This window comes from Aspergillus melleus, assembly GCF_016097325.1.
Source record: "Aspergillus melleus strain CBS 546.65 chromosome Unknown contig5, whole genome shotgun sequence".
Lineage (NCBI taxonomy): Eukaryota > Fungi > Ascomycota > Eurotiomycetes > Eurotiales > Aspergillaceae > Aspergillus > Aspergillus melleus.
Window position 1 is genome coordinate 3,479,949 of NW_025763374.1, and position 26,837 is coordinate 3,506,785.

The 26,837-nt window shown below is 50.0% G+C and overlaps 8 protein-coding genes across 8 annotated transcripts; 4 read left to right on the plus strand and 4 right to left on the minus strand.

The window, feature by feature from the left end:
* Positions 1-558: 558 nt before the first annotated feature.
* Positions 559-905, plus strand: LDX57_009534 (uncharacterized protein; the record flags this gene model as incomplete). Its single annotated transcript, XM_046091265.1, has 1 exon — positions 559-905. The coding sequence occupies exon 1, from the start codon at positions 669-671 to the stop codon at positions 903-905; it is 237 nt and encodes a 78-aa protein (XP_045947242.1). The 5' UTR covers positions 559-668.
* A 1,505-nt stretch (positions 906-2,410) lies between these two features.
* Positions 2,411-4,518, plus strand: LDX57_009535 (uncharacterized protein; the record flags this gene model as incomplete). The annotated part of the gene is made up of 10 exons (XM_046091266.1): positions 2,411-2,441; positions 2,496-2,599; positions 2,668-2,929; positions 2,995-3,025; positions 3,080-3,161; positions 3,227-3,264; positions 3,321-3,418; positions 3,482-3,876; positions 4,009-4,174; positions 4,325-4,518. The coding sequence occupies 10 exons, from the start codon at positions 2,411-2,413 to the stop codon at positions 4,516-4,518; spliced, it is 1,401 nt and encodes a 466-aa protein (XP_045947243.1).
* A 254-nt stretch (positions 4,519-4,772) lies between these two features.
* On the minus strand, positions 4,773-6,555 carry LDX57_009536 (origin of replication complex subunit 5 family protein; the record flags this gene model as incomplete). The annotated part of the gene is made up of 3 exons (XM_046091267.1): positions 4,773-5,933; positions 5,997-6,377; positions 6,469-6,555. 3 exons carry the CDS (start codon positions 6,553-6,555, stop codon positions 4,773-4,775), a joined length of 1,629 nt encoding a protein of 542 aa, XP_045947244.1.
* A 902-nt stretch (positions 6,556-7,457) lies between these two features.
* LDX57_009537 (putative RNA-binding protein) lies at positions 7,458-11,173 on the minus strand (the record flags this gene model as incomplete). The annotated part of the gene is made up of 4 exons (XM_046091268.1): positions 7,458-9,500; positions 9,555-9,798; positions 10,198-10,631; positions 10,901-11,173. 4 exons carry the CDS (start codon positions 11,171-11,173, stop codon positions 7,458-7,460), a joined length of 2,994 nt encoding a protein of 997 aa, XP_045947245.1.
* A 4,864-nt stretch (positions 11,174-16,037) lies between these two features.
* On the plus strand, positions 16,038-18,431 carry LDX57_009538 (uncharacterized protein). The gene has a single exon (XM_046091269.1). The coding sequence runs from the start codon at positions 17,293-17,295 to the stop codon at positions 17,608-17,610; it is 318 nt and encodes a 105-aa protein (XP_045947246.1). The 5' UTR covers positions 16,038-17,292; the 3' UTR covers positions 17,611-18,431.
* A 955-nt stretch (positions 18,432-19,386) lies between these two features.
* LDX57_009539 (uncharacterized protein) lies at positions 19,387-20,673 on the minus strand (the record flags this gene model as incomplete). The annotated part of the gene is made up of 2 exons (XM_046091270.1): positions 19,387-19,811; positions 19,866-20,673. 2 exons carry the CDS (start codon positions 20,671-20,673, stop codon positions 19,387-19,389), a joined length of 1,233 nt encoding a protein of 410 aa, XP_045947247.1.
* Positions 20,674-21,249: 576 nt separating this feature from the next.
* Positions 21,250-23,341, minus strand: LDX57_009540 (uncharacterized protein; the record flags this gene model as incomplete). Its single annotated transcript, XM_046091271.1, has 1 exon — positions 21,250-23,341. Exon 1 carries the CDS (start codon positions 23,188-23,190, stop codon positions 21,250-21,252), a length of 1,941 nt encoding a protein of 646 aa, XP_045947248.1. The 5' UTR covers positions 23,191-23,341.
* Positions 23,342-25,704: 2,363 nt separating this feature from the next.
* LDX57_009541 (ankyrin repeat domain-containing protein) lies at positions 25,705-26,830 on the plus strand. The gene has a single exon (XM_046091272.1). It carries the CDS (start codon positions 25,767-25,769, stop codon positions 26,694-26,696), a length of 930 nt encoding a protein of 309 aa, XP_045947249.1. The 5' UTR covers positions 25,705-25,766; the 3' UTR covers positions 26,697-26,830.
* Positions 26,831-26,837: the final 7 nt, after the last annotated feature.

A 26,837-nucleotide genomic window follows, 5' to 3' on the forward strand; every position in this document is an offset into this window, starting at 1 on the left:
GTGTGGTACTGGTAGTTGGTTCATCATGTTGCTGCTCAATCCGATACTCAGGGTTCCAAGTTTTCACAGCAGTGTAGATCCCTTACATCCCACAGCCTCTCTTCAAGGCCAGCTTCGAGGGAACAGCAGAATGCATCAATTGACGTCAGAAAGACGGACGAAGAGATTTTTGTAGTTAAGGAAGAGCCATGACCTCTGGGACTTGGCTTCAGCAATCTATGCCAAGTTGGATGGCATCACTCCTCCGTCAAACTGACGAGTAGACCCTTGCAGATGGAAAGCTTATTTGAGGTGAAGTATCATTCGATGCAGGATTCTATATGCAATCAGCCCAGAAGATGTATGTGCGCACGTCTCATGACAGAAGATAAAGTTTGCCTGTCTGGTACATCCTATACCATATAACCTATAACGGCAATACGAGAAACCGGATACGAAATTGGGTGATCTCATAGTACAGAGGTCGAGGGCAAATGATATCGAAGTGCGCTATGTTGAACATCATCTCGGCAAACCCTATATTACATTCGCTTAAAGGATTTTATCCTATGAAGAACCGTCTGTAAGTCGTTTACGTACCCGAATTTGTCGAACTATTCCCTATTCCTGATGGATACGTAAGGTCCTCACCCCCAACTTCACGAACGATCAAGACCAACAACGTCGAAATGGAACAGATCAAAGAGTCCCTGTGTACCCGGCCTGCGGCAAAGCCTCAAGAAATACTCGCGGAGGGACTTGAAGGACAGTCCGAACTCCAGCAGCTGGAAATCCTTACGGAGATATTCACCGCGGGAGCTGTCACGGACGAACGCTTTGCAGAGACAATACACGCTGCCTGGGAGCACTTCAGAGCGACTTGTGGTCGTTCAAGTATGAGTCCCTGGATGAATACCGACAACTGATCAGCTATCGGGATATAGTCAAGCCCATATTGCAGAGATTCAAGCGGCCAGACCGGTCAAAGCTAGTCAACATGCAGGTTATCCAAGAGAACTGGGGTTCTCCAATACATCAAGTGGTTCCCCTTTCCATGGCTCCTAATTCTTGGAGCAAGCATCTCCTTGATCTTTTGGCCATCTTAAGTCGGACTATCAAGTGCAAGGAGCATGCTCTGGATCTCTTGAAGAAAAGTATCAAAGAAAGACCGCGCAGATCTCGCCAGGGAAGCACTCTGTTGCCCAGCGATGTTGATCGCGTGCTCAGAGACTTACCCTTGGTGAATCGAGCTCGCAAACCTCATTCTTCAGGTACGCATACCTGAGTCTGTTGATAGAGTCCCTAGATTAATTGACTGACTTTGCTCCTTTCCCTTCCCCACAGCTCTGCGAGACGGAATAAGCTCTTGCCCGCGCTCAAGCTGGGATAAGAGAAGCGCGCAAACATACTGTTCACGCTCTAACGACGAATGTGAAACCACGTCCTCGATCGCCGATTCGGACTGCGCGTGTGTCCCGATATGCTTTCCCCTGCGCCTTGTCATGCGCCCTCGCTTAGGTTCTTTACGTGATTACCTGGTGGTTGGACTATTCAGGTGGGCCAAGTCAGTTGAATGGTCCAGTATTTGTGACCTTCACTTGAAAGGCCTGGTATCTCTCCGGGCTGGGTCGGAGCCGGAGCGGTGGACGCGAAATGGGATGATCGCGCATCTTGAGGCCATCTTACTAGAACCCGGCGTGACCGAGCCTGCAATAGCACTTCCCGGTAACTTGCTTGAAATCGCAGACCCTCGATTGCTTCTCCCCTCGGAGTCAGTACCCGCATGGCCAGACTTTTTGGCTAATGGTGCAAATGTGTATGATTGAGCTATATGTACGATCAGATATACTTCAATAATTGTCTAAAAAGATGAAGACTTACTGTATGGATTGAGAGTGGATGAAGCATTGTGCAGTAGATTGACTCGTGCCTGTCTCCAACTGCACCCGACATGAAATAAATCCATGAACTGAATATCTCCTGTCAAGCGTTGATGGTCGAGAATGTCCTTCCCAAACGGGACGAAGCGAGCACGGGAGGGGCTGACATAAGCGGGGGAGAGGACGTCATTGCCGCCAGAAGGACTTTTCAATATCGCACATCCCCGGACGATTGCTTTGTTGCTGCTTCCTCCTCCTTTGTTCATCTTCCATTGGTCGCAAAGTGCCCGACACGCTCTCATTTTATCAGCACATGCCCCCCTCAACATCCGTCATGTCACCCTAAACAAGGGTCGCGGATCCCTGACCTCCCACAGACTATGAAGATAGTCGCAGCAGCGCATTTACGAGAGCTTCAGCGTCACATGATTATGCCGTACAGTTGACCTTGAACGAGGAACTCCTCCAACTTGTATAGGTGAAATATCACCTGGTCATATATTATCTTGTACATAGTACATACATACTGTATTCTCCTTTACATAGGAATCATGAATCGAGAGATCCCGGGCTTCTACTACGGTCAGTCCTTCCGCCGAAATTTGGCCTCGTGTGGATATGCTGACCATTCGCCAGACCCGGAGAAAAAGAAGTACTTTAAAATCCAGGCGAGTCACAAAGCCGCGCCTGGATCCCAGTACTCCAAGGATGCTGTAAAGCGGAAACGCGTAGATCAGGAGGTTGTTCCCCAGAAACTACGCCCTGGAACCTGGAGGCGCTCAAACACTAACCCGAATGCTGTTTGCAGAGAAATCAAAGAAAAGTCCATCTGTCCAAGAGACTCACTAAGGAAAAGATAAAGAAAGCTGCTTTCCTGGAAAACCCTCTCCTGGGAATCGGAAGGGAGGTCGAAGGTCGGCCTGTCTCGAAGAGCGTCCGCCAGGAGCAGCGGGGATTGCTCTATGCAAACCAATTTCGCCGGAATCAGTTGCATCAATTTGAACCCTGGCCGGATGACTATTCCATCAAGCATGTCCTGCGCAATAAGCGCTCTGGAATCTTGGTAGCCAGTGCGTTCCCTACCACCTCGCCTGTATTCTATCGTCTTGTGAGCCACTACTGATTGCACTCCAAGGTGGCCATCGTGGCGGAGAATCATCAGTCTCGTAAGTCATATGTCGAGCAAGATTTGTGATTTGTTTTGCTGATTGGAATACCAGAATATGCTTTCCCGACTGTGACCAAGAGGATTGGACATACAACCGCACTATGGAACGAGTACTTTTCAAAGAGCCGTACAGAGTGCGTTTTAATCCAGGCTTTCCATGAATCGTCTGGTCTTTATGAGCTGACATGGCCCGTTTTAGCTTTCATCGATATCGTTGAGTCATACAGGATACCTCCTGTAAGACCTTTCTCTTAATCCATGCCACTTTCTCATCCTCTCTAACCACTGTTTAGAGCAACCATGGATAGCGGACCGAATGGCGACTCATTTCTCGCCCCTCGAATGCTGCCTGACCCTGACGAAGGGGGGGATTATCGATGGCCACTGTCATGTATGTGTTCAAACTCCCTTCGAAAGACGACTATCCGCCACTGATTGCTAACAAATCCTCAAGTTTCGCATCCCATCCGCCTCCGCACAGCAGCCTCGCTCTGGTGCTCCGCCGCCTGCCCAGATGGAAGCAAGCCTGTCTTCGCCATCGGCACATCCGACGGCCTTCACACTCTCGAGGGTTTCGGGAGTTACTGGGCTCTGTCCAAGAAGCCATTCGCGAGCGATGTGTTCACAGGGAAACCCATCATGCACCGACGAGTGGATTCCTCCCATGCGCTCGTCAGCAGCGTCGAGTGGCTCTCTTCCGACGTCATCGCCGCAGGTCTTAAAGACTCTGCCATCTTCCTTCATGACCTTCGCAGCGGGGGAACGGCGACCCGCCTCCAGCATGATCACGCTGTTGTGAAAATCAAAAAATTCGATGAGTATCGTCTTGTCGTTGGGGGAATGACTTCGGTTAGTTTTCTATCTCCCATTCCTTCCTCCAAGCATCTCCTCTCGCCAAATACCGCAACCTTTGATCGTCCTTCCCTCCCTCCATATTCCCAACCAGAAAGACAAACACAGAATGCTGATCATTCACTTCAGCTCCACATGTACGACATCCGCTTCCCACCCAACGGCCTCCAACGCAACCCCAACCCCCATAACAAACACCACACCTCGACAAAACCCTACCTCACCTTCCCCGAATACCGACCCGACTACATCCCAGACTTTGACATCAGTTCGGAATTGGGTCTCCTCGCAAGTGGTAAGTCAATTCAAATTCAAATTCGCGTCCTACCCCACGGTCCTCACTCAATCCGAATCTCCTTTCCTTCTTTTCCTTCATGTTCTCCCTTCCTCAACGCGCTACGGATGGATATGATCAACTCTAACCGACTCCGATATCCATCGTCAGCTTCCGACGAGCGCAAAATCCAGTTATTCTCGCTTCGCACAGGCTCTCAGGTCCTTTCGCCGTTGTCCAAATATCAGTATCAGCATCCGATCAGTTCTGTTTGTTTCGAACCAGGCGATGGATCGGTCCATGGGCCTCAGACGCCTAGTATTCTGGTTTGTTCAAAGGCGACGGTCGATCAGTGGATCTGGTGATTTCCGGTCGGTCAGGTTGCTTGCTTCTGTGGGGAGGGAGATACATCTACATCTACTAGATTGAATGTATATCCTCTACAAAATAGGAAGAAACAAGGAAGAGAAAGATAGCCAAGTTAGTCTTGGATAACTCGAATTCAAATCATTGCTTAAATTGATATCTTCATTACAAGGTCTTTAGAATTACAAAATAACATGATATAGTATATAAGATGATATATGTCAGGACGCCCGTTTCTTTGCCACCATCTCGCTCAATCCAATCCACCCGCTAACCACTCGCCGACCTCGACTCCGATGCTCTTGGCCATCTCGCCGATCCAGTCCCCAGAGACATTGACGCACCACTTCTCTCCGGCGTCGGCCGTCGTGTTCCCGCTGCTGGCGCCGCCCGATCCTAACCCCATGCGACCACCGCTGTCGCGGCCGGAGGCGGGCACGACGAGTCGTAATCGACGGAGCGTGGCCAGCTCGGAGTATATGGCATCGGCGACGGCGGCCATCCGGATGGGATTGGCGGGCGGATTCGGGTTGATCGCATGATAAATTGCGATGAGGCGTTCGAGAGGGAACGGGCGTGCCGTGAGGATGGTGGACGGGCCCGTGATACCGGCAGCTCCGCCGGTGGCAGAGGTGGTTGCGGATGTGGTGGCGAAGGCGGATTCGAGGGTGGACTTGGTGATGCGGGTTTTTGTTCGTTTGCCCTTCTTGCTAGGCGTGGCTGGGCCCTGGCTGGCCTCGCGGGCGTCTTCGGCCTGGGCCTGGGATAGGACCTTTAGACGCCTTCGGTGGTGAGCGCGCTTGTTGCGCGCGGAGAGCGAGGAGGAGGAGAATTTGGAGAAAAAGATGGTGTCAAGTCGTTGGGGAATGTGAGAGGCCAGGTAGGCGGAGGTCAGGATCAAGGTTGCGAAGTATGGCAAAGTTGGAAGGGGAGAAGGGGCGGACACGGCCGCTAGAGACGGTTTCGCAACCGAACTGTTGAGAGACGGCGCAGATTCTTCTGTGACAATGTGGTGGACAAGAGCAGCTTCGCCGTGGTGTCGGAACAAAGCTCGATTGCGGACCAGGAGCCGAGGGAAATCCCATTCGGCGCCGGACCCAGGCGGCGCTTCACCATTGCTGATGGGGGATACGAATTGCGGCCAGAGTTTGTCACATATCGACCGGAAATTGGGGATTGAGCCTGCTGTTGGTCCAACCAGAGAATCGTAGATGGCCGACACAAAGTGTGGATATAACCTCGAGGCTGTTTCGTCGGAGAGATTGGCGGCCGCTGGTGGCCCTGATTTGAGCATAATCGTGATCGCTTCCTTGCGCGTATACGGTGGAAAGCCGATGTGCGGGACACCGGCAGCTTGTAGAAACAAGGGTCGTGGAGTAGAGCTGAGGAGTAGAACAACGCAGAGAGACGGAATCTGTCCGGTCAGTCATTTGGATCAAACTGTTCCTGCAGAAGCAGGCGCTCGAAATGAACTCACAATTTCCCCGAGTCTTGCCAGCGCTGCGAGGAGCGTCGGAGGAGCCTCGCGTTGCTTGTCAATACCATCCAAGACCAACACGAATTTCTCTGCGCCGCTGCTCGTCGACCTTGACGCCAAACACTGGCCTAGAAGCACGACAAGGCTGCTGACATGTTCACATCGCCCCTTTCCATATTTCTCCCACTCGCTCTGTTGACCTAGCGCCTCCAACGCGCCCCATAGGATCTTTGTCAATAGATGGCGACCGGTGATACACTCTGTGCTTCGAACGATGGCGTGGGGGACTTTGAGGGAGTCTAAAACCCCGCGCACAATGGAGGACTTGCACGTCGCAGAGATGCCATGAACAACGACGGTAGAAGGATTAGGGGCTCTGGGCTAAATGTGAGGCGTAAAATGAGTAAGTTCATCCTGGGATTATAAGCCCTTGAGAGAGCGGGAGGGATTCTGGCGCATGAAAGAAACATACAGCGAGAAGAGTGACGAGTTGCTTGATTTGAAGCTCCCGGCAGGGCCATTGCTGGCTCAAAGTCCGAGATAATTCGATCGGAAGCATGAGTTACAGCAAAAGCACGGTAAATGAAGGGGCCGACGCACTTGGAGGGTTCCCGCGGCGAGTTGATCTTATCGCCAGAAGAACGCGAGCTTCACATGCGAAGTCACGTGGGGTTCCAGACCGCCTTCCGTGTTTTTTTCTCCATAGTTACTCCATATCATTAAAGGTCTAACTTAGGACAAGATGCTGAGATAGAGCACTTTGATTGATAAACGTATGAGTACATCTATTCTACTGAATGCTGGGGGAACAGGTTCCAATCACCGTGGTTCTCAGTCGCCAGTGCAAATCATTGTCCAATGGCTGAGAATGCCAGCGCTACCGACTGAACGGGTACCAGTTTCCAAGAATTAAACAAGGCATTGAACGGCACAAACGAAATCTGAAAAAGAAAAAATCATAAAAGCACAGTTTCGTTTCAATTGTCTGAAAAGTGTAGATGAGGAAGATGACAAAGAAAACTATGGGAACATGCACTCCACCATTGTCACCTTTGGCAAGAGCCAGGATGATTCGGAGGGCTGAAGAACAATTGACATGGGGGGACTCAATGAACGAAGATTGGGGATAAACACAGAAACCAAGAAGACATGAAATGAGAAGAAGAAGGGAAAGATAGCGTTCAAAAGTTCAAAAGTTCAAAAGACATGATAGACATGATCATTCAAAGCGTTGCAAGAATACAAGACGTAAGGCATTCAGATCCCTGTATCATGAACTACATGAGTATAGCTCATAAGAATCCTCCCAAATGCAAACCAATTTGCATAAAAAGATAAGAGATCTTGACATGGTAATGTGTTACGTTGGCCGTAAGTCATGAAGATCGTAGCGTCATCTCGAATATGAGTACAATTCAGTGCCCAACAACCCGCATTGTTGTTTGATGCGAATAAAAACGCTCAAAAGTATGCATACAGCGGGCCCTGCGCACCAAGGCCGCCGTTGGCTTGTTGAACAGGAGGTGGGAACATAGCTGAAGAATTTTCGCTTGGTCCACCGGACGGGGTGTTCGAAGCGGAACCAGTTCCGGAAGCAGGAACAAAGTTCTGAGTCCCAAACTGGGAGCCCATGGGGAAAGGGTTTTGTTGATACAAGAATGGTTTCTGCAAAGGTCCTGGGAGCTGCGCTGAGTTCATCTCGTTCGGGGTCGCCTGTCCACTTGTCGACGCACTTCCTCTCCCGGAACCCTCGGAAGCCATCATTTTACCTGCAATACGGCGTCCATGAGGAGTCTGGCGAATGGACGGCAGAATAGGGCGAATAGACTCCACAATCCGAGTTCGAGTATCGACGTCCGCGAAATCCATAGCAGTCTGTACAACATAGTTTGCGAAGGAATCACGGAGCATCTTTTCGAGCTCGGCGCCTGCCAGCATCTCATCAATCATCTGACGGCGGATTGGGAACTCTGCAGTCCGAAGGCATTTTTCGATCACATTGGAACTGAACTTCTGCTTGGACAGGGCCGGAATGTTTCCTCGGAAAGTTTGGCAAAGTGGCTCGGTGAAGTGAGGCTCGGCCAGATCAAGAATGTATTGTACCACGTAATTTCCAAAGGGATCCTGGACCAGTGCAAAAGCGTTGGAGGTGATTTGGGCAATGAGCCTAGCTCGCTGCTCGCCGGAAGCATGATCGATACAGCGCTGAAGGACGCAGCACCCATGACGGTGGGTTCCAACAACGACACAGTTACCACCAACGGCGTCATAGATGAATTGGGCATCATCGGCGGAGAGACGGTTCAGGCACTTCTGAATAACGTGATTGCCATTCAGGTCCTGAACTAGATCGACGACGTGATCTCGCAAAGCCTGGATCACTGTCTGCGTTTGTTCGGAGGTAGAGATGAACTCAATCATTTTCTGCAGCGCCCTGGTGCCGTGCTGGTTCAAGGCGATTTTGACGAGCTGATGGGCCGCATTGTTGATCAACGCCGTGCGCTGTTCGTCGTTGGAGTATTCAAGCAATTTTTGGCATAGGTAGTTACCGAACGGATCAGTCATCAGCTCCACAACGTGCAGATGGGTTTCTTCGAAGATCATTTGCACGTGTTCCGGATTGCGCTCCTCTAGCTTCCGTTGCAAGTATCGGCAACCATGTTGGTCTTTACAGAGTCCATACAGCTCTCCCCGGTAGTGCTCAAGGGGGAAGTTAGTGAAGCGTGAAAGCTGGGCAGAGTCACTTTCGGTGGCTCGGCGAGACGAAGCTCCTTTGGGTGGATTCTCGGTGAGCCGGAAGTTTCCATAGGGGGGGTACCCGCCATAAGAGGCATTGGGACTATAGTTCTGCATCTGTCCGTTAACAGGTACTGGGGCTCCCATGTAGGTCTGGAGACCATAGCCGTAAAATGGTGGCTGGAAACCAGTCGCCGGCGCAGGCGTGGTAGGGCTCGTTCCGGGGGCTGTGGCTGCAACTTGGGGCCCAAAAGGAGCCGCGTTCGCTTGAAGGGCAGTTGTCTGAGCTCGAGCACCGTTTAGCTTCGCGTCGTCCCGCTCCGGGGAGTCTCGCTGCTGGCGAGGGGTGGTGGCAGCAGATGGAATCCGTCCCAGACTGGCGTTGTGCTGATGGATCTGTTCAGCGTGTGTTTTGGGAGGCGTGATAGCCGGGTTAAACCCATCTCCTTTGACGGTGGGCAGGTCATTTGTCGAGTAAGACGACTGGAGGGAGTTAGGCCGGCCTGAAGCAGCATTCGACGCCATGCTTTCGTGACTTCCTTCCGAGTTGTAGAGAAGGTTGGCTTCCAGAGAGTGTCGGGCAGCGTGTTTCGCCGAATTCGATGTGTTGGCGTTGGAATCGCTGGAACCAATCTGGTCGAGTCGGAACATGTTGAGCGCGTTTTGTGGCATGCTTTGGTGAGAAGTGCGATGCCGACTATGGTTCCAATTCTCCGGGTTAGGAGTCTTGGAGTTTGCAAGATCCAACGCGTCCGAGTTTGCAGACAACTAAATGTACTGTCAGCAGCAAGAATGACACTAGAACCAAAAGACCAGTCTTACCAAGCCCGAATCGTCTCTGCGAGACAGAGTTGGGAATTTGTCGTCAGGATCGGTGAGTTTCAGATAGCTCTTGATGTCAGGGGTTGGGATCCGATCCTCTTCTTTGAGAGTAGCTCTATCGTCGTCATTGAAGAGAAACTTGGCTGCGTTGAAGGACTCAAGACCAGAGTTGTTGGAGAAACTCGAGGTATTTGGGCGAATCTGCGAGCCCAAGCCCGCTGAAGGCATTGAATAGCGGTGGATCCTACTAGACATGGTTAATATTGTTGATGACAGGTATTTCGGTACGAGTTGCGGTAGAAGGTAGATGGCAGGAAAGTCACAATGCGAAAAGTCGATCGAGACAAGGTGAAGCAATAGAAAGGGATCGAGTGTCACTCGAGGCAATAGATGAATGACAAAGTGACCGACGTCTGTTCAAGGCGGGAGGGGCAAAGGGTCTCCGAACACAGTTCAAAGACACCAAGAGCCAACTACCGGTAGAACAGCAGACGCGTAGGATTTTGGAAGAAGAGGGTGGGGGGGAGAAGAGGAAGGTGGGAAGTGAGATGTCGTGGGGAGGGGTGAATAGGGGAGGTCAGAAAGCGGTCAGGTGAAGAAAGTGAGAGAAAGAGCTGCAAGTGAATTGATCAGGTGAACTTACGAAGGACCTGGACGGAAAGGTGAAGCAGGCTCCTGGCCAAAGTCTTCCATCTCAGAGTTTCTGCGAGACCCTGGGACAGAGTGAACCGAAAAACGGTTCGCTGAGGTATGAGAAGCGGTATTGTCTGCCTGGCCTGGGGGGCTGGTCACTTGTGAGGGAGCAAAGACATTGAAGAATCCAGGAGATGAAGTGACGCTGGACGTGGAAAAGCGAGTCGGGCGGGTGAAGCCACCAGGAAAGCCATTTTCACGAGTCTCTGGAGGAGTCGTAGGCTCGCTTGCAGGTCCAGATATGCCAGCCTTGGCCAGGCGTTGTGCAAGCTGATCCATCTCAAGTTTTTCCTTCTCGTGTTGCAGATCAAGAAGCTTCATATCCTCTTCAAACCTCCTCTTTTGCTCTCGCATGTACTCGATGTGCTGGCGTTTCTTTTCGAACTGGGGGGAAAGTCAGCCGGGGTTTGGTCTTGGATCAGGAAACAAAACAGGAAAGACCACAATATCAGGGGAGGGAGTTCGGTTGGTATGAGGATGGAATCAATCCAAAGGGAAAGGACACATGAATCACAGGTCTGCCTGGAAACTGGGGGAGGGTGAAGCTACGATGGTGGGCGCTTTTCGAAGAACGCACGACGGACCAACAGCCCAAGCCCCCAAGCCAGGTGAATGTTTCCAACAAGCAATATCACGCTTAACTCGGGACTTACCGATGACAACAGGTCTAACGGATCCGGAGCCTGGGGCGCTCCTCCAAGATGATTCAGGTAGCTCCATGACGACAGTTTACTAGAGTCCGTGGTGAATCGGCGTTGGAGGTTGGCACGGACATCACCCGACGGACGCGAAAAGGCGGACACGAAGTTGGAATGGCCCGGGGAAAGCGACGTATAACCAGGGAACGGGGATTCGGACGGCGGCGAGCGCGGAGAAGGGAATCGCAACTCATCGAGGCGTTCACTAAGTCCGTTCTTGAAGGCCATAGTGGACTAGTTGGCTGGGACGAAAGCCGCTGGACTAATAACCATTTAGGAAGCAAAACGAGTCAGAACACCAGGCATGATAAGATCAGATGGGAAACGGCGCGGGCCCAACAAGGGGAGAAGGTATTTGAATATGAGAGAGCAACTGCAGGTAACTCGGGTGGCTGAAAAAAGAGGCACAGGAACCAAGGGGACAGGGAGAGAGTTGGCGGTTGGCGGTGTATTCCTTCGATAACGAGCAACGTAAGGGAGTCGGAGAGGGGCTGAGGGGCGGTTTTGGCGGCGAAGATCTCGGGGAAAGGAGCTCGACTCACACACAATGAACGCCTCGTGAGTCTATTTTTTTTTTTGAGGGACACAAATGGACGTGGCCGACAACGGGCGATTTTTGCGGACAACGTAAGGACAGTTCGACGGTGGACTTGGGGCGCGGATTGCACACCCAGAAGCGCGCTGCTGGCGATGCGGAGATCTGGATCAGTAAGTGTTGACGGGAGCAGGGCAGGGCTGCGGCGCGGTACCTACCAACTCAAAACCCTAAGCTCTCCGACCGAGAGCAGGGGGTGTTTTGGGGGGGGCAAGGAAATGAACACCGATGCAATATTTGACAATAACGAGTGATGCGCAAGGAGATGCAATAAAGATATAAAAACAAATGACAACGGGAAGAAAGGATAACTGTTGTACAGATAAATGGGAGAGCACCGAAGAATAGAAAGAAGCGAGAGAGAAGGGGAGAGAGAGCGAGAGGGTGGGAGGCGAGAGGGGAAGAAAGACGAGGCGGCGGCTGGGAAAGAAAGGCAGAGCGGGGGGGGGGGGGGGGGGGGGAAGTACCGTATGTACCGGTTACGTACAGTACGGAGATCTTCTGATTCTTTTATCATTTTGGATCGTCTCGGGCTTGGGCCCGAGCACCTGGATTTTGATATTATTTGATTCTTTTTTTTTTTTTTTTTTTTTTTTTTTTCTCGTCCCATGCTGGTTCAATTAAACGATCTTCCTAGACATACCCGGGAAGTGAGTGAGCTGGTAGCTGACTTCATCCCTCCTGTATCCCAGTCATTTACAAATTACAAGTCAAATTACTGTCAATTGGGCACCGAGACTAAGGTAGCTTTAGTTTGTTGTTCGGTCGTCACCGAGAGACGGGACTCTCTTCAGGATTTGCTACCGGGTAGGAGATACGATCATAAAACATCTAGGTAAATAGTTAACACTATTTATCAATCCATGCATTATATCCCGTACTGTAAAGTCAATCGAGTCCCCTAGGTACCTGGTACTTGTACGTACTTTGATACCCGCCGGCGCGGTAAGGTACCTTGCTTAGGTGCCCCCGGTAGCAGGTAGTTCAGGCACTCTGCTTTAGTAAGTACTAAGGGCTCGTTAGTTCTTCTCGTAGCTTCGGCTAGTCCTGGCTTTGATCTTCACGGTCGGAGAAGCATCTGCCTTCTCCGAGTATATCCATAGAAGGGGAGATTAGGTGACATACCTTACACTTTACAGTAACTCTAGGATAATTTCACCAATCTGCCCGAGACCGAGATGAGTTGTCGCAATTAATCACCAGTCTTTCCCGACGGCAAAGATCGTCCACTTTTTTGGACGCATCACAGAGGAATCTCGTTGGACGACGGGATGATTGGGCCAAGGATTGCTTGATCCCCGTGCAAGGGCATAAAAATAACCACCCGACTCACAATAACAGACACCGCATTAATTGTAAATTATAATAATAATCTAGTACTCCCGCTGTACTAGCGGTAACTAAAGAAACCGCCCCCTCGCACTGCTTGGGGAGGAAGCTTCATCGTGCATTCTCCTTCCTCGCTGAGCTCGTTGCTGGAGAGTCGTTCGTCGATGATGATCTCACTGCGCCGTTTGGGAACAACGGACGGTGCAAGGGGACAACACTGAAAAACTCCCTACCTAGATAGTGTGTGCTTCGAATGTATGAACTTCCTTTTTCCATACTAATCAGTTCTGCCGGTGGGTGTGCTGGTCGGAGCGTGGGCTCTGCAAGTGTTTCTGCATCAAGTGGGGATGCTTGGGAAAGATGTGACGGCGGATCAGGCCCTAGCCACCGCACGTACCTGACCATAAGAATCATTCGAAGAAACGAGGAAGTCGAAAGGACTCGGTCCATGGACGAGTCAAATTTCCGGTGCTAATAGCGGCTGCGGTCCAAGTCATGGTATTTTTATTAGTCCATGTTGATGCCACTTTCATAGCTCGGGGGACCGATTTATCTTTATTTGTGATTTTTCTGATTATTGAACACCCATCGTATACGGAGTACCCTACCTATGACAATTAATCCTAGGAGCGACCCATGAATTGCGATTCGACGTGGACTTTCCACGACTGGATCTGATTATTCGTGTCTCTTGAATACTCCGTAGATTGATGTCGATTAATACACATTAATGTTTCTACTATTATTATTGACCTGGTGGGGTTAGTGGCGGTACATACAAAGATATTCAATAATATATCTCCCTTAAAGATATTCCGATTGAATGATCGAGTGTAATCAAAGTCCAAACGCAATTTCGCCAAAGCCACCTCCCGGACGCATTGGCACGCGCCTTCCAAATGGTACGCGACGGCTTTGATCTTTGGATCGCCGCTCATCTCTTCCTCTCGCTCTCTTTGTTTGATAAATCTCGAAGGTTAGGTTGAACTTTCGTGCTCGAATATCCCAACTCGTATTGTCTTGCTGGTTTGGTCTCGTCCAGTCCAATTACGCCGAAGTAATTCTTGTTTCTTGACATGCGGACCGGGGTCGCATCGTTTATTTTGAATTTTCCCATTTGTCTCAATTTCCCAGGAGCGGTAGGTCCGTACCAGGGTTCGCCGATGGATCCTGTACGGCGCGGTCAGCGTGGTTCCATGGATCAATCGCCTCAACATCCTGGGAGCGGATGATCTCGACCGATTGAGATTTCCCTGAATACCTTAGATTCCCAAGAACGAGGAAGTAACCACACCGTACGCAGGAAACCAATAAAGGCAATATTGATACCCCCTACAAGAATGTAAAACACTGTCCCATCATTGCATCTCGCCTCCCCCCCGAAAGGAGTTCCTCCCCTGTCGATGTGCTAATTGGCGCGGCGCCGGAGAAGCGGTGTACAAAAAGACGGCCAGGGAACACCAGATTAATCCAGCAACCGGCCATGTCGCTCGTCTTCCCCTCCTTCCCCTTGGGAGCGCTTTGACTATCTGTTTTGTCTTGTCCTCCGGCCTAACCCCGTCAACGCATCTCAAACACGGCCGACATGCAAGTCTGGATGTGTCTGTGGGCAAGATTCGGCCTGCGTGACGAACCACGGCGCCGAACCCACTCATGTAGCTACATACGTCCATCCATAGGTACAGTACTTAGGTATGTACTAGGTAGAGTACTCCTACCCAGTGCTGGTTGCAGAAGGTGGACTAGCAACATCATACCTATAACCCTTTAAACATATTATTAGGCCGCTACGTGCTTGTACACTGGGATCCACGACGTCTCTAGGCATGATGCCGCAGAATCCGTGCTTCATGCTCATGCACAGCTGCTCCTATCCGGTATACGCTACAGGAAGCTACCTACAGTACAGTAAATCCAGCCCTTCGACATCCAACCATCCGGGGGATGCTTGTCGCCTCGCTACACTCTGGAGTACTTGCGATAAATAAGGTAGTACAGACTTCTGGCTGGGAAAGATGGTACCGACCACGCTGATTTACATAATGGTAAAACGTTTACAGGCGATCTGATGCCGACACGACTCTACCTAGCGGGGACAGGGCCCTCTCTGCGTCTACCAGTCTACGAAGCCTCACTTTCCAGAATCTCCTTCGCTGGAGCGAAGCCCATTGCCTGAATACGCAGGGCCGCAACTATGTCAAATCGATTCGCAAGCTGGGAGTGTCCTTCTAGACCCGGGAGCGTTTGTCGGGTGAGATTGATCAGTTACACCCATAGGTATAGGACGTACGTATGTACATTTCAATCTGTGCGAGCTTTGACAAGGGGGTTGAGCTTCCAGCAGCCTCGTCCAGACCCCGGAATAAGGTAATATCCTGAGTAGCTTTCCCTCGGCGGCGATGACGGTGACCGAACATGGTCAATCACTTCTGCACAGAAAACAGGTCTTGGATAAGGGCTTTGTATGACGCTGCTTGTCCTTCTTTCTGGCAGACACTCAACCCTTTCGGACTGAAGACCAAACATCGTATTGATCTCAACCTTGTAGCTTACCTAGTGTTTGGTTTCAATTTATCTTGTTTCAAAACGCGGTTTGGGGAAGAAGGGCCGCGGCCAGGTCCTGGGCGACATTGTACAAGGATCGGATGGTAGGAGCTTGAGGTGGTTACTATTCGATGATATACTGACATTTTCTTTCTTTTTTTTCTCTGTGTTGTACTACTTTGTGTACACATCACCACTCGTAGCATTCCGGGGTCTTACCCCACTACCACTGCGATAATGACAGTGTTGAATTAAAATATATACTCTGACTCAGAGGAATTCGAAGCTTGCTGCATGTATGTATGTCACATATCGTGCACGATATGATTTCATGAAAACTAGAGATCTCCATAGCCATGCAGCAATCGATTATCGATGATATCAAAGCCCGTTATCCCCAAGGGACTCCCTTCCCACGGCGCCGTAAATCAGGACCCGAATTTAATCGGCCTTAAGGTTCAGGGGTCTTTACCGTACCGTCAGGTCAGGTCAGGTCCGGTACGTTACCTGATACCTACAAGTAGTCTCTACACCGGTGTACCCAGGTACCTCCCTGACTAATCCCTAATCAGCCCCCCCCCCGAGGCCCCGACGCCGTTGCCTCTTGCTTACACTTCCTGTCATCAACCTGTTTCACATTGTTTGCCACCGCAATTCTTGGAATTCCTTTCAGAAACGAAAGGCAATTCAAATCACAAACAGACCCGAGAGTAGGAGTCCGGAAAGTGAGAGCAAATGTGGTGTGGAACTGGCATATTTTGCAGCAACAATAACCCTAGTTAGGGTATGATTCATTCTAGGACTGTTAGATGATCCATCACGAAATTCGAAGGTCTCGCTTCTTTTCATGCCCGACAGAGACGTGGATCTGCCGCTCGAGCATAGATTTGATTCGATCAAATCTTGGCCAGGTTCTGAATTACCCCATACTTGGAGTCGATTGTCATTGAGCATGGCTGACTGGTTGAACGAGCCAATATGATTCGCACACACGATCTCCAGTCCATCCAGAATGCGCTGCACGAGTCCAATCAATAGCAACGAGAATAATTCCACCGGACGCTCGTTTCGCCGATCAGACTAACTTCTTCCCACCCACTCCGTACAGTAAGAACTCATGCCTGTCACTTTTCTGACATGTGCAGTCAGACCCCATTATTTCTTGAAGAAAGTGGCCTTTGCTCCCCCCCCCTCCGGAGGGCCAATGATCGACCCCCCTCGTTAACTAGCTGCTGGTTTCGCCTCAGTCTGACTCTGCGATGAAACTGACCTGAGATCCGCTGCCACACGTGATTTCCATCGTTGGACGTTCGGAGAGATTCACGATGGTGGATTGAGTCTCCAGACTTGTCTGGCTATCTTCGCTTCCTCTCCACCACCGCCCCCCGGCACTAAATTAGTTGGTCCTCGTTTGGGCCACTTTTCTCTGCGATCTGCTCTATTGATCTACTTTTCTCGTCGAATGGAAATTTCTCCGAATGGGGACGAAAGGTCTCGAATGCCAGGTGGCAAGGGGCACTGAAGTTGCGGTCAAAGAAAATAGCCCACCGCCAGAGTCATCGCTTCCCCCCTCTCCCCTCTCCCTCCCCTCCTCTAGAACGATCTCCCCACATTCTCCGACGACATGAACAGAATTACCGCCGAGGGTTTTTTTCTGGACAACGCTCTCGGCAATTATAGTGGGCGCGAAGTGCGCCTAAGGCTAGTAATCGACTTTTTTTTTGCCCACTGTATCTCGTGCTAAGAATCCCTGTCTGGCAAGTTGGTTGAAAGATGTCTACTTATCATCTCGACGTCTGAACAGTTTTGTTGCCCAACCCCGCAAAGCCAAATCGCTTGGCCCCTTTTGCTTTTGTTGTGAGGGAAGCGCATTCATCTGATGATGAGTCGTGACTCGTACGGTGGTCTCGGAATGGTCAAGCCGAAGGGTCTCATTCCGGAAGCGCTGTTCCACCATCACCAACCTTTGGCTGTAACGACGAGAGGGGGCGTTTGCGGGAATCTACAGCTCCTATCCGAGACGGAACGCACATCTTTTTGTCCAGGCTTTTGTGGGGTACCCACTGGCTACCTAACGGTTGATCGGAGCTTCCGGCTACTGCAGCCATCTGCTATCACGCCAGCAGTCAGTCAAGCTAAAGCGGAGATAGCCGTGTTTGGTGACGCTCGCACCATGATAATCTGGCTAAACGGCTAGCCTGCCTAGTGTCGTGGCCATAGGGTCCTGTGTACCCTGCCCGCTTGTCTTGTACAGTATTTCACAGCTACCCATCCCGACCATTCCCAAGGAGTCACGTATCGCTTTGAGCTCTCCCTCCAGAGCAATCACTGCAAGTGAGTTGGCCAGTGGGACAGATATAGTTCTGCCATTGGCCTGTTCTGGGTGTGAGATGGCACTGGCATCGTCTTTTCTGACTGGACGCCAGATCTTTGAGCGTCCTGCACCTAGGGGAAGTTGGGAGCCCATGCTTGAGCCTTGTTGCCTTAAAATACGTCCAGAAGAAAGCTTCTTGGGCATCATCCGCTGGGCTAGAACCGAGAGGCTCTACTAGGTCCGGAACTTCGTTCCCATGCTGCAACTGGCTCCATGGGGAAATGGACGGGGGTATCACTTACATTAGGTCCTACAGTACGGTTGATGCGTTGGATCTCCCATTTTGGACCGGGGACTTATGCTGTGGCCCCCCCCGATTCTGTCATGAGATGTCACTTCGAAAGGCATGCAACTGTATTCTGCCGCTGAAGCAGGAGAACTTTCCCGGTTGATGGATCATAGTTCATGACGCAATTGTGCAGTGGAGTGTCGTTGATAGAGTTTGTCTTTTCTTTCTCGGACTTTTTCTTTTCTTTTTGATTGCCATGAGTCAAAATCTGTGACAGGTCACTTTGAATGCTATCGATGATTATCTCGCTTTAGATCAAATGATCTATCAACGTAGGTATTTGTATTCATCTGTTACTTGATACGGAGTAGATTCGAGTACGTCAAGTCAAGGGATTCTTCCTATACATTCAGTTCATCTAACTATTCATTCGGTATATAGGAAGCTGGATTGTACTCTTTGCGTGAGGGAAAATTCAAACCCTCGGAGACCAAGATATGCCTTCTCTAATTGTTCTTAGTAGGCCAAATCAACGGATTTAGTTCTCAGGAGAAATCATCTAAGTACAGGATAAAAGTTGCTAGAGAAAACAGTTTGGAAGCCAGTGCCATTTGTACACGGCAAACCTCGTTGTTTTGACGCAGTTCGTGCCGCTAGATACGGTATATCTGTAAAGAGCTCATCTGGATCAGCCTAGGAGAATCAGTTTCTCGCGTCCCGGTGCTATGTATTCAGTTGTTTGAAGAATGATCATTTAAATCAATTTCTCTATAAGGTTTCCATTCATTTCAAAAATTTGAGGATGAAAGATAGAGACCACGGCGATGGGTCGTTACTACCTGCAAATCACTAGAGATGATCTTGGGTCCCGGTCTTTTCTAGTTTTGACTATCTGATGTAGTAGGATAGGACTGAGTCTTTTTTTAGTATCGTTACTTGGTATGAATAGCATAGGAAATCATTTCAATGATATCCAGAGCCTCGATTACATACATTCTTACCCCGAAAATTCATTGGTTACCTGGTACACAAAGTCAAGAATGGATAGTTTTCAGGAATAGAATGTGGAAGCAAGGCTCGGAAAGAATCCCGGGTCAGGTTCGCGTGTAAACGATTTTGGAGATCTCAGCCGAGAAAAGAGATGGAAAAGACGCAAAGTAAAGCACCGGAGGATCTTGGGATGATCAAGATGGAGATGAGGGGGAAAGAATGAGTCTCACACGTGGTACAGAGTTTTAGTTCAATTATCGGGCTTCTCTTGGGATCAGCACCGTTGGATACATATTCCATATTCATCAGTACTCAAGTCAGATGCCTCATGGCGGGACAGCTCAACTAAGGAATTCCTCTCACGGTATCTCATGTCAAATTTATCCCACATTTTCGTCAGTGCTGAGTGCAACAGGGCTGTCCGGTCTCTTGTTTTCCTGCAGATCTTCCGGGACTAGATCCTTGACGGTTGCCTCCTGTTTAGCGTAGGGGAAGGAAATAGATGCAGCCGAACACTTGTGGCTATTATCTTGACCATGGTTCGATTTGAAAATGCACCATTCTAGGCTTTGAACCGATCCCATTGTTCTCGTCAATTTGTCGTAGGAAATTCTTGGGAAGGGAGCCGGTGGGTGCGGAGGAAGTATATCATTTAGAAGCATACGCTTGGAAAGCAGCCCAAACATCATCGAACTGCATCTGAAGCAACATCCGCTGCGAGCTCCACTCAAGAAGGCGTCTCGCTGTTCGTTGAGAGAGGCAAGTGTGGTGGCGATCACCCTTTCTCTGCGGCTATTCAGTTCATCTAAGCGGTTGTCAATGTTTTCTTTCTCTCTATTGACCATTCCCAAGAACTTACCAATCAGCCATTTCGGAATTGGCAGACCAAGGCTTGTCACCGAGTGCTTGGAATGGCGGATAACAGCTGCCGTTAGCCTTTTGAATGCCGATGATCGTTTGAAGACCCAGGTAATCCACATGCTGAGCATCAGATCACGGTGATCTTTCGGGAGAGGCTCATCGTCCGGAAGATTGAACCACTTTGAGGCGAAGAATTCGACAGATTCTTGACATTCGTAGTAGTCCGCCAGGACTGTGACTTTGGCCAGCAATTCCAGACTCACAGCTTTGGGTACCTTTTGAGGTCGAGCGTGGAAAATATTCATCAAGATCAAAAACGCTTCCAGGTCCCAGCCATCTGCTGTTATTTCCACCGACCCCTTCTCCAGCAGGCTGGTCCCTTCTTTCCATCCCCCTTTGAGGGCTCTCTCGAAGACAGCAGAGGCTAGAGTGAGGTGCTTTGCAGAAACCTGTATTAGATAGCATTTAGTTGTTGGTTCTTCAGAAGCTGGCGTTTCACCGTCGGAGTCTTCTTCACTCGACAAGTCTGTACTGGGATCACTAGAGTCATCACTGGATTCTGAGGAAGAAGAATCCTCGGAAGACGAGGTTTCATCAGCTGCAGGTGACAACTCAGCTGATGAATACTCGGCAACTAGTAAGGTAGACCCACTGGCGTTGGAAGCCTTAGACGTCTTTTTCCTCTTGCGAGCTACCTCCTCTTCTCCTGGTCCTCGCTTTCTTTTCTGTCCCTGATGGATTAAGGCAATGTCAGCGTTGTTGCTTGTATCCTCATCGTATTTGGCTGGTTGATTCACTTGCGCCATAAGGAGCAAATGGATGGCCTGTGCATTGTAACACTATGATGACTTCGCCCTGGGGATCAAAAGTGTGGGTTGCTGCGGCCATGGCGTAGATTTGGTGATTCGAGAAACTGATGTAGGTAGGGTTATTCAAATCAAGGTCAAGCTGCAAAGAGGCAGATGATTGCTGATGCGCAATTTTCGATGTCGTTGATGAAGCAGAATGGAAAGGGTGACTGCAAGTCTTGTCTTCTTTCTCTTGTACAAGTGAGAGTTTGGGGGGTGCCAGGAATCAAGGTCAGTGGGTAGCAGAGTCACTTTGTTTTGTGCGTTTGCATTGTCCTCGATTGACTGGTCACGCGTCAACAACAGTACCCGACTTTCATTAGCAAGAAAACAAAGGTCAGTGAGCGTGAGAGAGAAAAAGATCATGAATTTTACAATTGACAATATTAGCATTTTTAATCAGTGCAGTACAAAGTATAGGCATGCGATACGCCTCTCACAAACCATGAAGTATGAGAGAACGCCAATGAACGGTACGACAATCTTCAAGTTAAATGGCCTTCAAATCGTCAAGGGCTTCTTGACCAAGATGCTCTAATTCTGAACACCACGCCACAACTTTGCTACCCATGACTTCTTTTGACCATCGGTTCCCTGTACCTGACCGCGGCCTTCGTCGACAGCAACGCCGCCATTATCAGTGCCGTCAACCACATTCTGAGTGCGTCCCAAGTAGTAGTTTGGCATCAAAAGACCAGCAATCAAAGGAATCACCGAAAGACATAAAGCGGTCAAGTACATTGGTCGGATGGTATTGGTGAACGCACGGATACCGGCTTCTCGCTCTTCGGTGCCCCAGGCGAACATCGCCCGGGCCTTAGTGCCACTGCCATAGAAGACAGTGGCATCCTCGCTCGTAAGTCCTTCATTCAGCAAGTGGCCCATATACGTGCTGGTGTACATGTGGGAGGAGATGGCGGAGCCAACAGAAGAGCCCAGTTTGGTCCAGAGAGACAGCTGCGAGATGATGGCGGCGAGATCCTGATGCGGCACTGAGGCCTGCGAGGCCACTCGGGTTCCCACGACAGAACATGCACCACCCATGGCATTGAGGATCTGGGACATCACCAGCGCGCCGGTGCTGGCGTGCGGACCGACGGCCCAGTAGGTGATACCCAATGCAAGTATTCGCAAAGACAGACCGAAAATCTGTAGGACCTTGTACCGGTGGAAGATGCGGTGATACAAACCCGCCAAAATGCCAAACATGGTGAGTGCCACCGTGGTGATGGCCACAAAGTTGCCCCAGTTGTAGTTGTCCCATGGCTTGATGACATAAACCCAGGTGGTAAAGTAGGTCGAGCGAATATTTCCACTGACCATGTAGAAAATATCGATAACCACCGCACAGATAAACGTTTTGTTGTGCCAGACTCGACGATTCAGTAGGGGATAATTGGCCCACAGGACGTCCCATAGAATGAAGAGGACGAGTATCACGAAACCGCAGACTATCATAGCAATCATAGAAGCGTTTGACCAGCCGCCGTCTGCGTCGCTGACTAGACTGAATGGAAGCAATATCAGGGCAAATGCTAATCCTAGGAGCATCAAACCAATGATGTCGATCTCATCGAGAAGTTGCCAAAAGGTTTTAAGGCGGTTTCGTAGAGTGGACCGCTGGATCTGCATGGTACCGGCCTCTTCAGCTCGTCTGGTCTCAAGACGACTTGCGGCAAAGGAAAGCTCGCCTGCCTTTTTGGCCTGGCGATCTGCGTAAAAGAGAGTGAGGATGATAGGGGTTACCAAGACTGGTGCAATGATACAGAACATCCCATATCCCCATCTCCAGCAGTTATCCGTATTGCCAGTGCAGAGACTCGCCTGAATTTTGGAGCCAACGAAAGGTAGGAAGAGGAAAGGAAACGAGGTCATGGCGCTGGTAAAGCCACGCCATTGCAGCGGACTCAGGTCACCGACGATGATATCCGTCACCAAATCGAAACCAGCCTGTCCAGTCGATGAGATAACACGACCAACGCATAGCGCAACTGCATTGGGTGAAGTCGCCACAACGACGTACCCAATCACGTAGGAAACCAAGATTAAAAGGTATGCTGTCTGTCGAGAAAAGACGTCGCAGATTTTGGCAAGAAAAGGCTTCGACACGGCGATGATGATAGCCTCGGCGATTTCAATCACACCGATGTAGGACTGGCGATTGAAGGCTCCCGTGGCGTAAACATCGTATGCCGACGTGGTAGACTGGTCAAGCGAGAAGGAAACAGCAACGGCAAAAATGCAGAAGTAGAGGGTAATTGCGACAGGATGTCGACGACCGAACAGGCGGGAAAAGGATTCAATGCGACTAACTCCGCTCTGCTGAACATTGTGTGCTTTTTCACCGTCAGCCATGCGAAAATTGATAACATGTTCTCCCTTGGTGCCATTCTCCCGCTTGGTCAGTTCGGGCAGTTCGGTCTGCACTGTGATTTCAGGCTGACTAGTACCTTGTGTTGCCTTGACAGGATCCATAATGTGAAGAAGGAGAAAATCTTAGCCTGATCAGAGACAATAAGAGTCATGCACAGGGCTCAGTCGTGGTATATATACCAATATTAACTGGCTACCACCGGTATAATACTTACTTTCTACGGGGCGGCGACTCATTCCTCTCCGAAACCCCACTGTAGAAACTGCTGCTAGAGTTATCAGATCCGGATTCTGAGACACTGCAGCCAATAGACAGCATTTTTCCAGTGGGATTTCGATCCTTACGGCCTCTCTAGTCCCCGACCATGCCAGCTTTTGGCCTCCCAATATCAACAACGACCAAATTCCTAAAAGGGTTGTTATAAGTGGAGCTGTTCGGCGATGGTCCTGCGAATCAAGACGAGCATCGGAATCAGATTAGATGCCAAGCCAGCCGACTCCTGCCTGCAATCAATTCATCGGAACTTGGCACTGGATGAGGCCAATCTTTATTTGTCTGGCTGAATCTAGCGCATGTTCCAAATGGGATATCTTCTGCGAGCGTCCTCGTCGACGGCGAAAACTCTGCGCGAGACTGGTTGAAATGGTATGATCTCCCGTCTCTCGATTCCGTGTCTCTAGTCATCGAATGGTTCTGGTCAATCAAAAGTGGGTGGAGCTATATTTCGCTTTCTCGATGGATGAACTTGGCTGTGTGGCCAGGAAAAGCCTGTTAGCCACGCCTTTCTAGTTGCAGGCTTATGTGAACGGGCAGAGTCCCCTTCCCATGCAAAGTTTATATCCTTCTTCCAGGAACTGGGGCAATGAATGATGCAGTAACATTTTCTCGATTATTCGTGCATTGAATCACTCAATGTCGAGACAAGGCTCCAGCCAACCAGATAGGCACGTCGCACACAGGAATACCCCTAGGGCAAACATTGTGGCAAGGTATTTGCTAGGACTCTGATCTCTGCTCTTTGGTTTTCATTAGCAGCAGTCTCATCATCTTCGAGTGCACTTCACGTACTGCTCAATAACTTTATAGTGTTAAGGATTGCCTATCCTATGAACTGTTTTTCAGCAGAAGGTACTGCATATTCTCATAGGATGCTTATCGAGCAATTCATATTGACGGCATTGTTCACTACTTTGTTGAGTCGACGGTATGGCCGGTATACTACCAAAAGCAAACCCGAGATTATCAAGCGTTTTCGATCATCGAGATAATGCTAGTTTTAGTTGCCGTGGTCATCTCCAATTAACTGGTTGTTTGAGTGCAAATTAAAGAGGCGCCGCATCACATTCCAAGACAGATGCATATTGGACCATATGTGATCGAACACTGATATCCAATCTGTTCCCCAGACAATTCAGCAAAAGCCTCCCCACCAATTTGACTAGGGGGACCTCTTAAAGCGACTTCTCTAATTTAGGGAGCATGGAATGGGCTGACTAACCCTGTACTCCCCTCATCACGAATCACTGGTAGGAGTCGGAAATTCTCTCACGCTAGGGACTTAGAAATGGAGTATGCTTGCTCAGCGAGATAAGCGAGAACTCATCAAGGCCAGTCCCGGACCAATGCCTACGCGCGGCCATACATGGTGGTAGCGCAGTCTGTAACCCTCCTGCCATTCTCAGCCCGGCTTTAGATGCCATAGAAGCCCAAGTTGGAGGTGGGTCTGGCGAGTAGGTAGGGACTAGGAATTCCTCTGTTGGCCCCGTGGATCAATTTCCTATCATTCGAGTGACCTTCTCCTCTTGCTGTCATGCATTCCCTCCTTCAAAGTCTTTCAGCTCCTTGTCCTCCAAGGTTTCTTCTTTCCGAGATCCTCGGGCTCAAATAACGTTTGTTCCTCAGCCTTGCCTCATGACTCCTATCTGAGAAGTTGTTGGTTAGCCCCAAATGAGATACAGTATGGGGGGTTATCACAAACCCTCGCGATATGTGACAGCAAGTATGCAGTGATCTTGTGGTGGAATTCCTTTTGGGTAAGGCGTCACTCTCTTAAAGAGGCCTACCTCCTCAAATGACTTTGTGGTGGCGCTGAAAACTCCAATATTGCTATCCAAGAGCAGTTTTAGTGCCTATCTTATGTTTGGTGGATGCACACTGATCACGGCTCTGCTTTGTGCAATCCTGATGCCGGAGACGAAAGGGAGATATCTGGATGAAATCGAGGACGCATTCAAGTCCAAGTCTCTGGGCTCGCAGGCTTTAGCAAATGTCATCCGTCCGCGTAAAGTTGATCCTTAGAGGCAGACGATTACCAACGTTAGGGGTGAGCTGTTTTGAACGCACTTGTGGATGTCATGATACACCTTCAATTGGCACCGTGGCTTAATAAAAACAAAGTAAACTCAATCGAGGCCTATCATGCTATCGACATCAGGTCCTTCGTCGGAATGGTCGCGCTGTTCCAGGGTGTATAACAGTGGGTCTACTTGGCCGTTGCAAATGCCGTGTCAGCCTTGTGAACCCCACTCCAGGTGGCTGAGTTGGTCAAAAGAACATATAAGTAGTCCTTGCACTCTTGATTCTTGCAGTATGTTCTCTTAAACTTACCTAATACCCAAGACCTCATTATTTCAGGTATTTTGACAACTTATAAGGACTTCTTCGCCTCATTTCAAAGATGTGCTCCCAAGCCCTTGAACAGATAGATCAGGAGCACGGGGCACTGGTTTTCAAAGGTCTGCAATGGCTGGCTTTTGCTACAAGGCCGCTTTACATCGAGGAGTTCTCGGAGTTAAGCCTAGTTACTGGCAGTCACGAAGGTCGAATCAATCCTGCTCGGCGATTTTCAGACCCGCGGGATATTGTTCGAATGTTCCCGAGTTCTTTGGTGACGACGACAATCGCAGGAGATGGCGAGTCTGACTCGGTCGCTTTCCAAGAGCAACGGCAGCAAATACATCTTGCCAGTTCCTCCGTGAAAGAATACTTGCTCTCAGATGAGATCCAAACAGGATCTGCAAAACGATACGCTCTTAGCGAGACCAAAGCACATGCATCTATTGCTGCCGATTGCCTCGTATACCTTTTGCGGTTCGGCCAGCCATATACGATGCTAACCGAGGTTGTCCGTTCGTCTGGTCTCTTGCGCTATGCAACCAATTACTGGGCTGTTCATGCGAGACATGCTGGAGCAGAGATATCCGGGATCCTTCCTCTGATCAGGGAATTCTTCGCGTCCAATGTGGCATACACCAATTGGACGGCCTTCCTCGACGGGTTTAGACCATTCGATGGACCCGAGGGTGCTAAGGGCAATTCGCTGACACAGTCTCCCGACCCAATCTATTATGCCGCATCGTTCGGACTCCTCACGATTGTTCAAGATCTACTTCACGACGGTGCCCCGGTTGATAGCCGAGGACCGGCAGGAACGGCACTGGCGGCAGCATCTTTGGCGGGAGATATCGATATGGTGCGGTTGCTAGTTGATCATGGCGCAGATGTGAATTCTGAAGGGCCTTTGGGTCAGCCGATCAGGCTGGGTGCGCAGAATGGGCATTTGCAGGTGGTGGATTTTCTAAGCAAGAAGGGAGCGCAAGACCGATAGATAGACAGGAAGGGGGCTAGTGCGCTTTGGGTTAGCACCAGTTGGTAATCATGTTGTAGTCTAGCCCTTTCGGGACAGCTTGTGGATGACATAAGCGGCCCCTCGGAGCAGGAAATTAATTCGGATCTTTTCCCCTCGCCG

What these genes read in the sequence shown, in the direction of transcription:
- LDX57_009538 (XM_046091269.1), top strand. Translation starts at nt 17,293, where the DNA reads ATGATGAGTCGTGACTCGTACGGTGGTCTCGGAATGGTCAAGCCGAAG.
- LDX57_009541 (XM_046091272.1), top strand. Translation starts at nt 25,767, where the DNA reads ATGTGCTCCCAAGCCCTTGAACAGATAGATCAGGAGCACGGGGCACTG.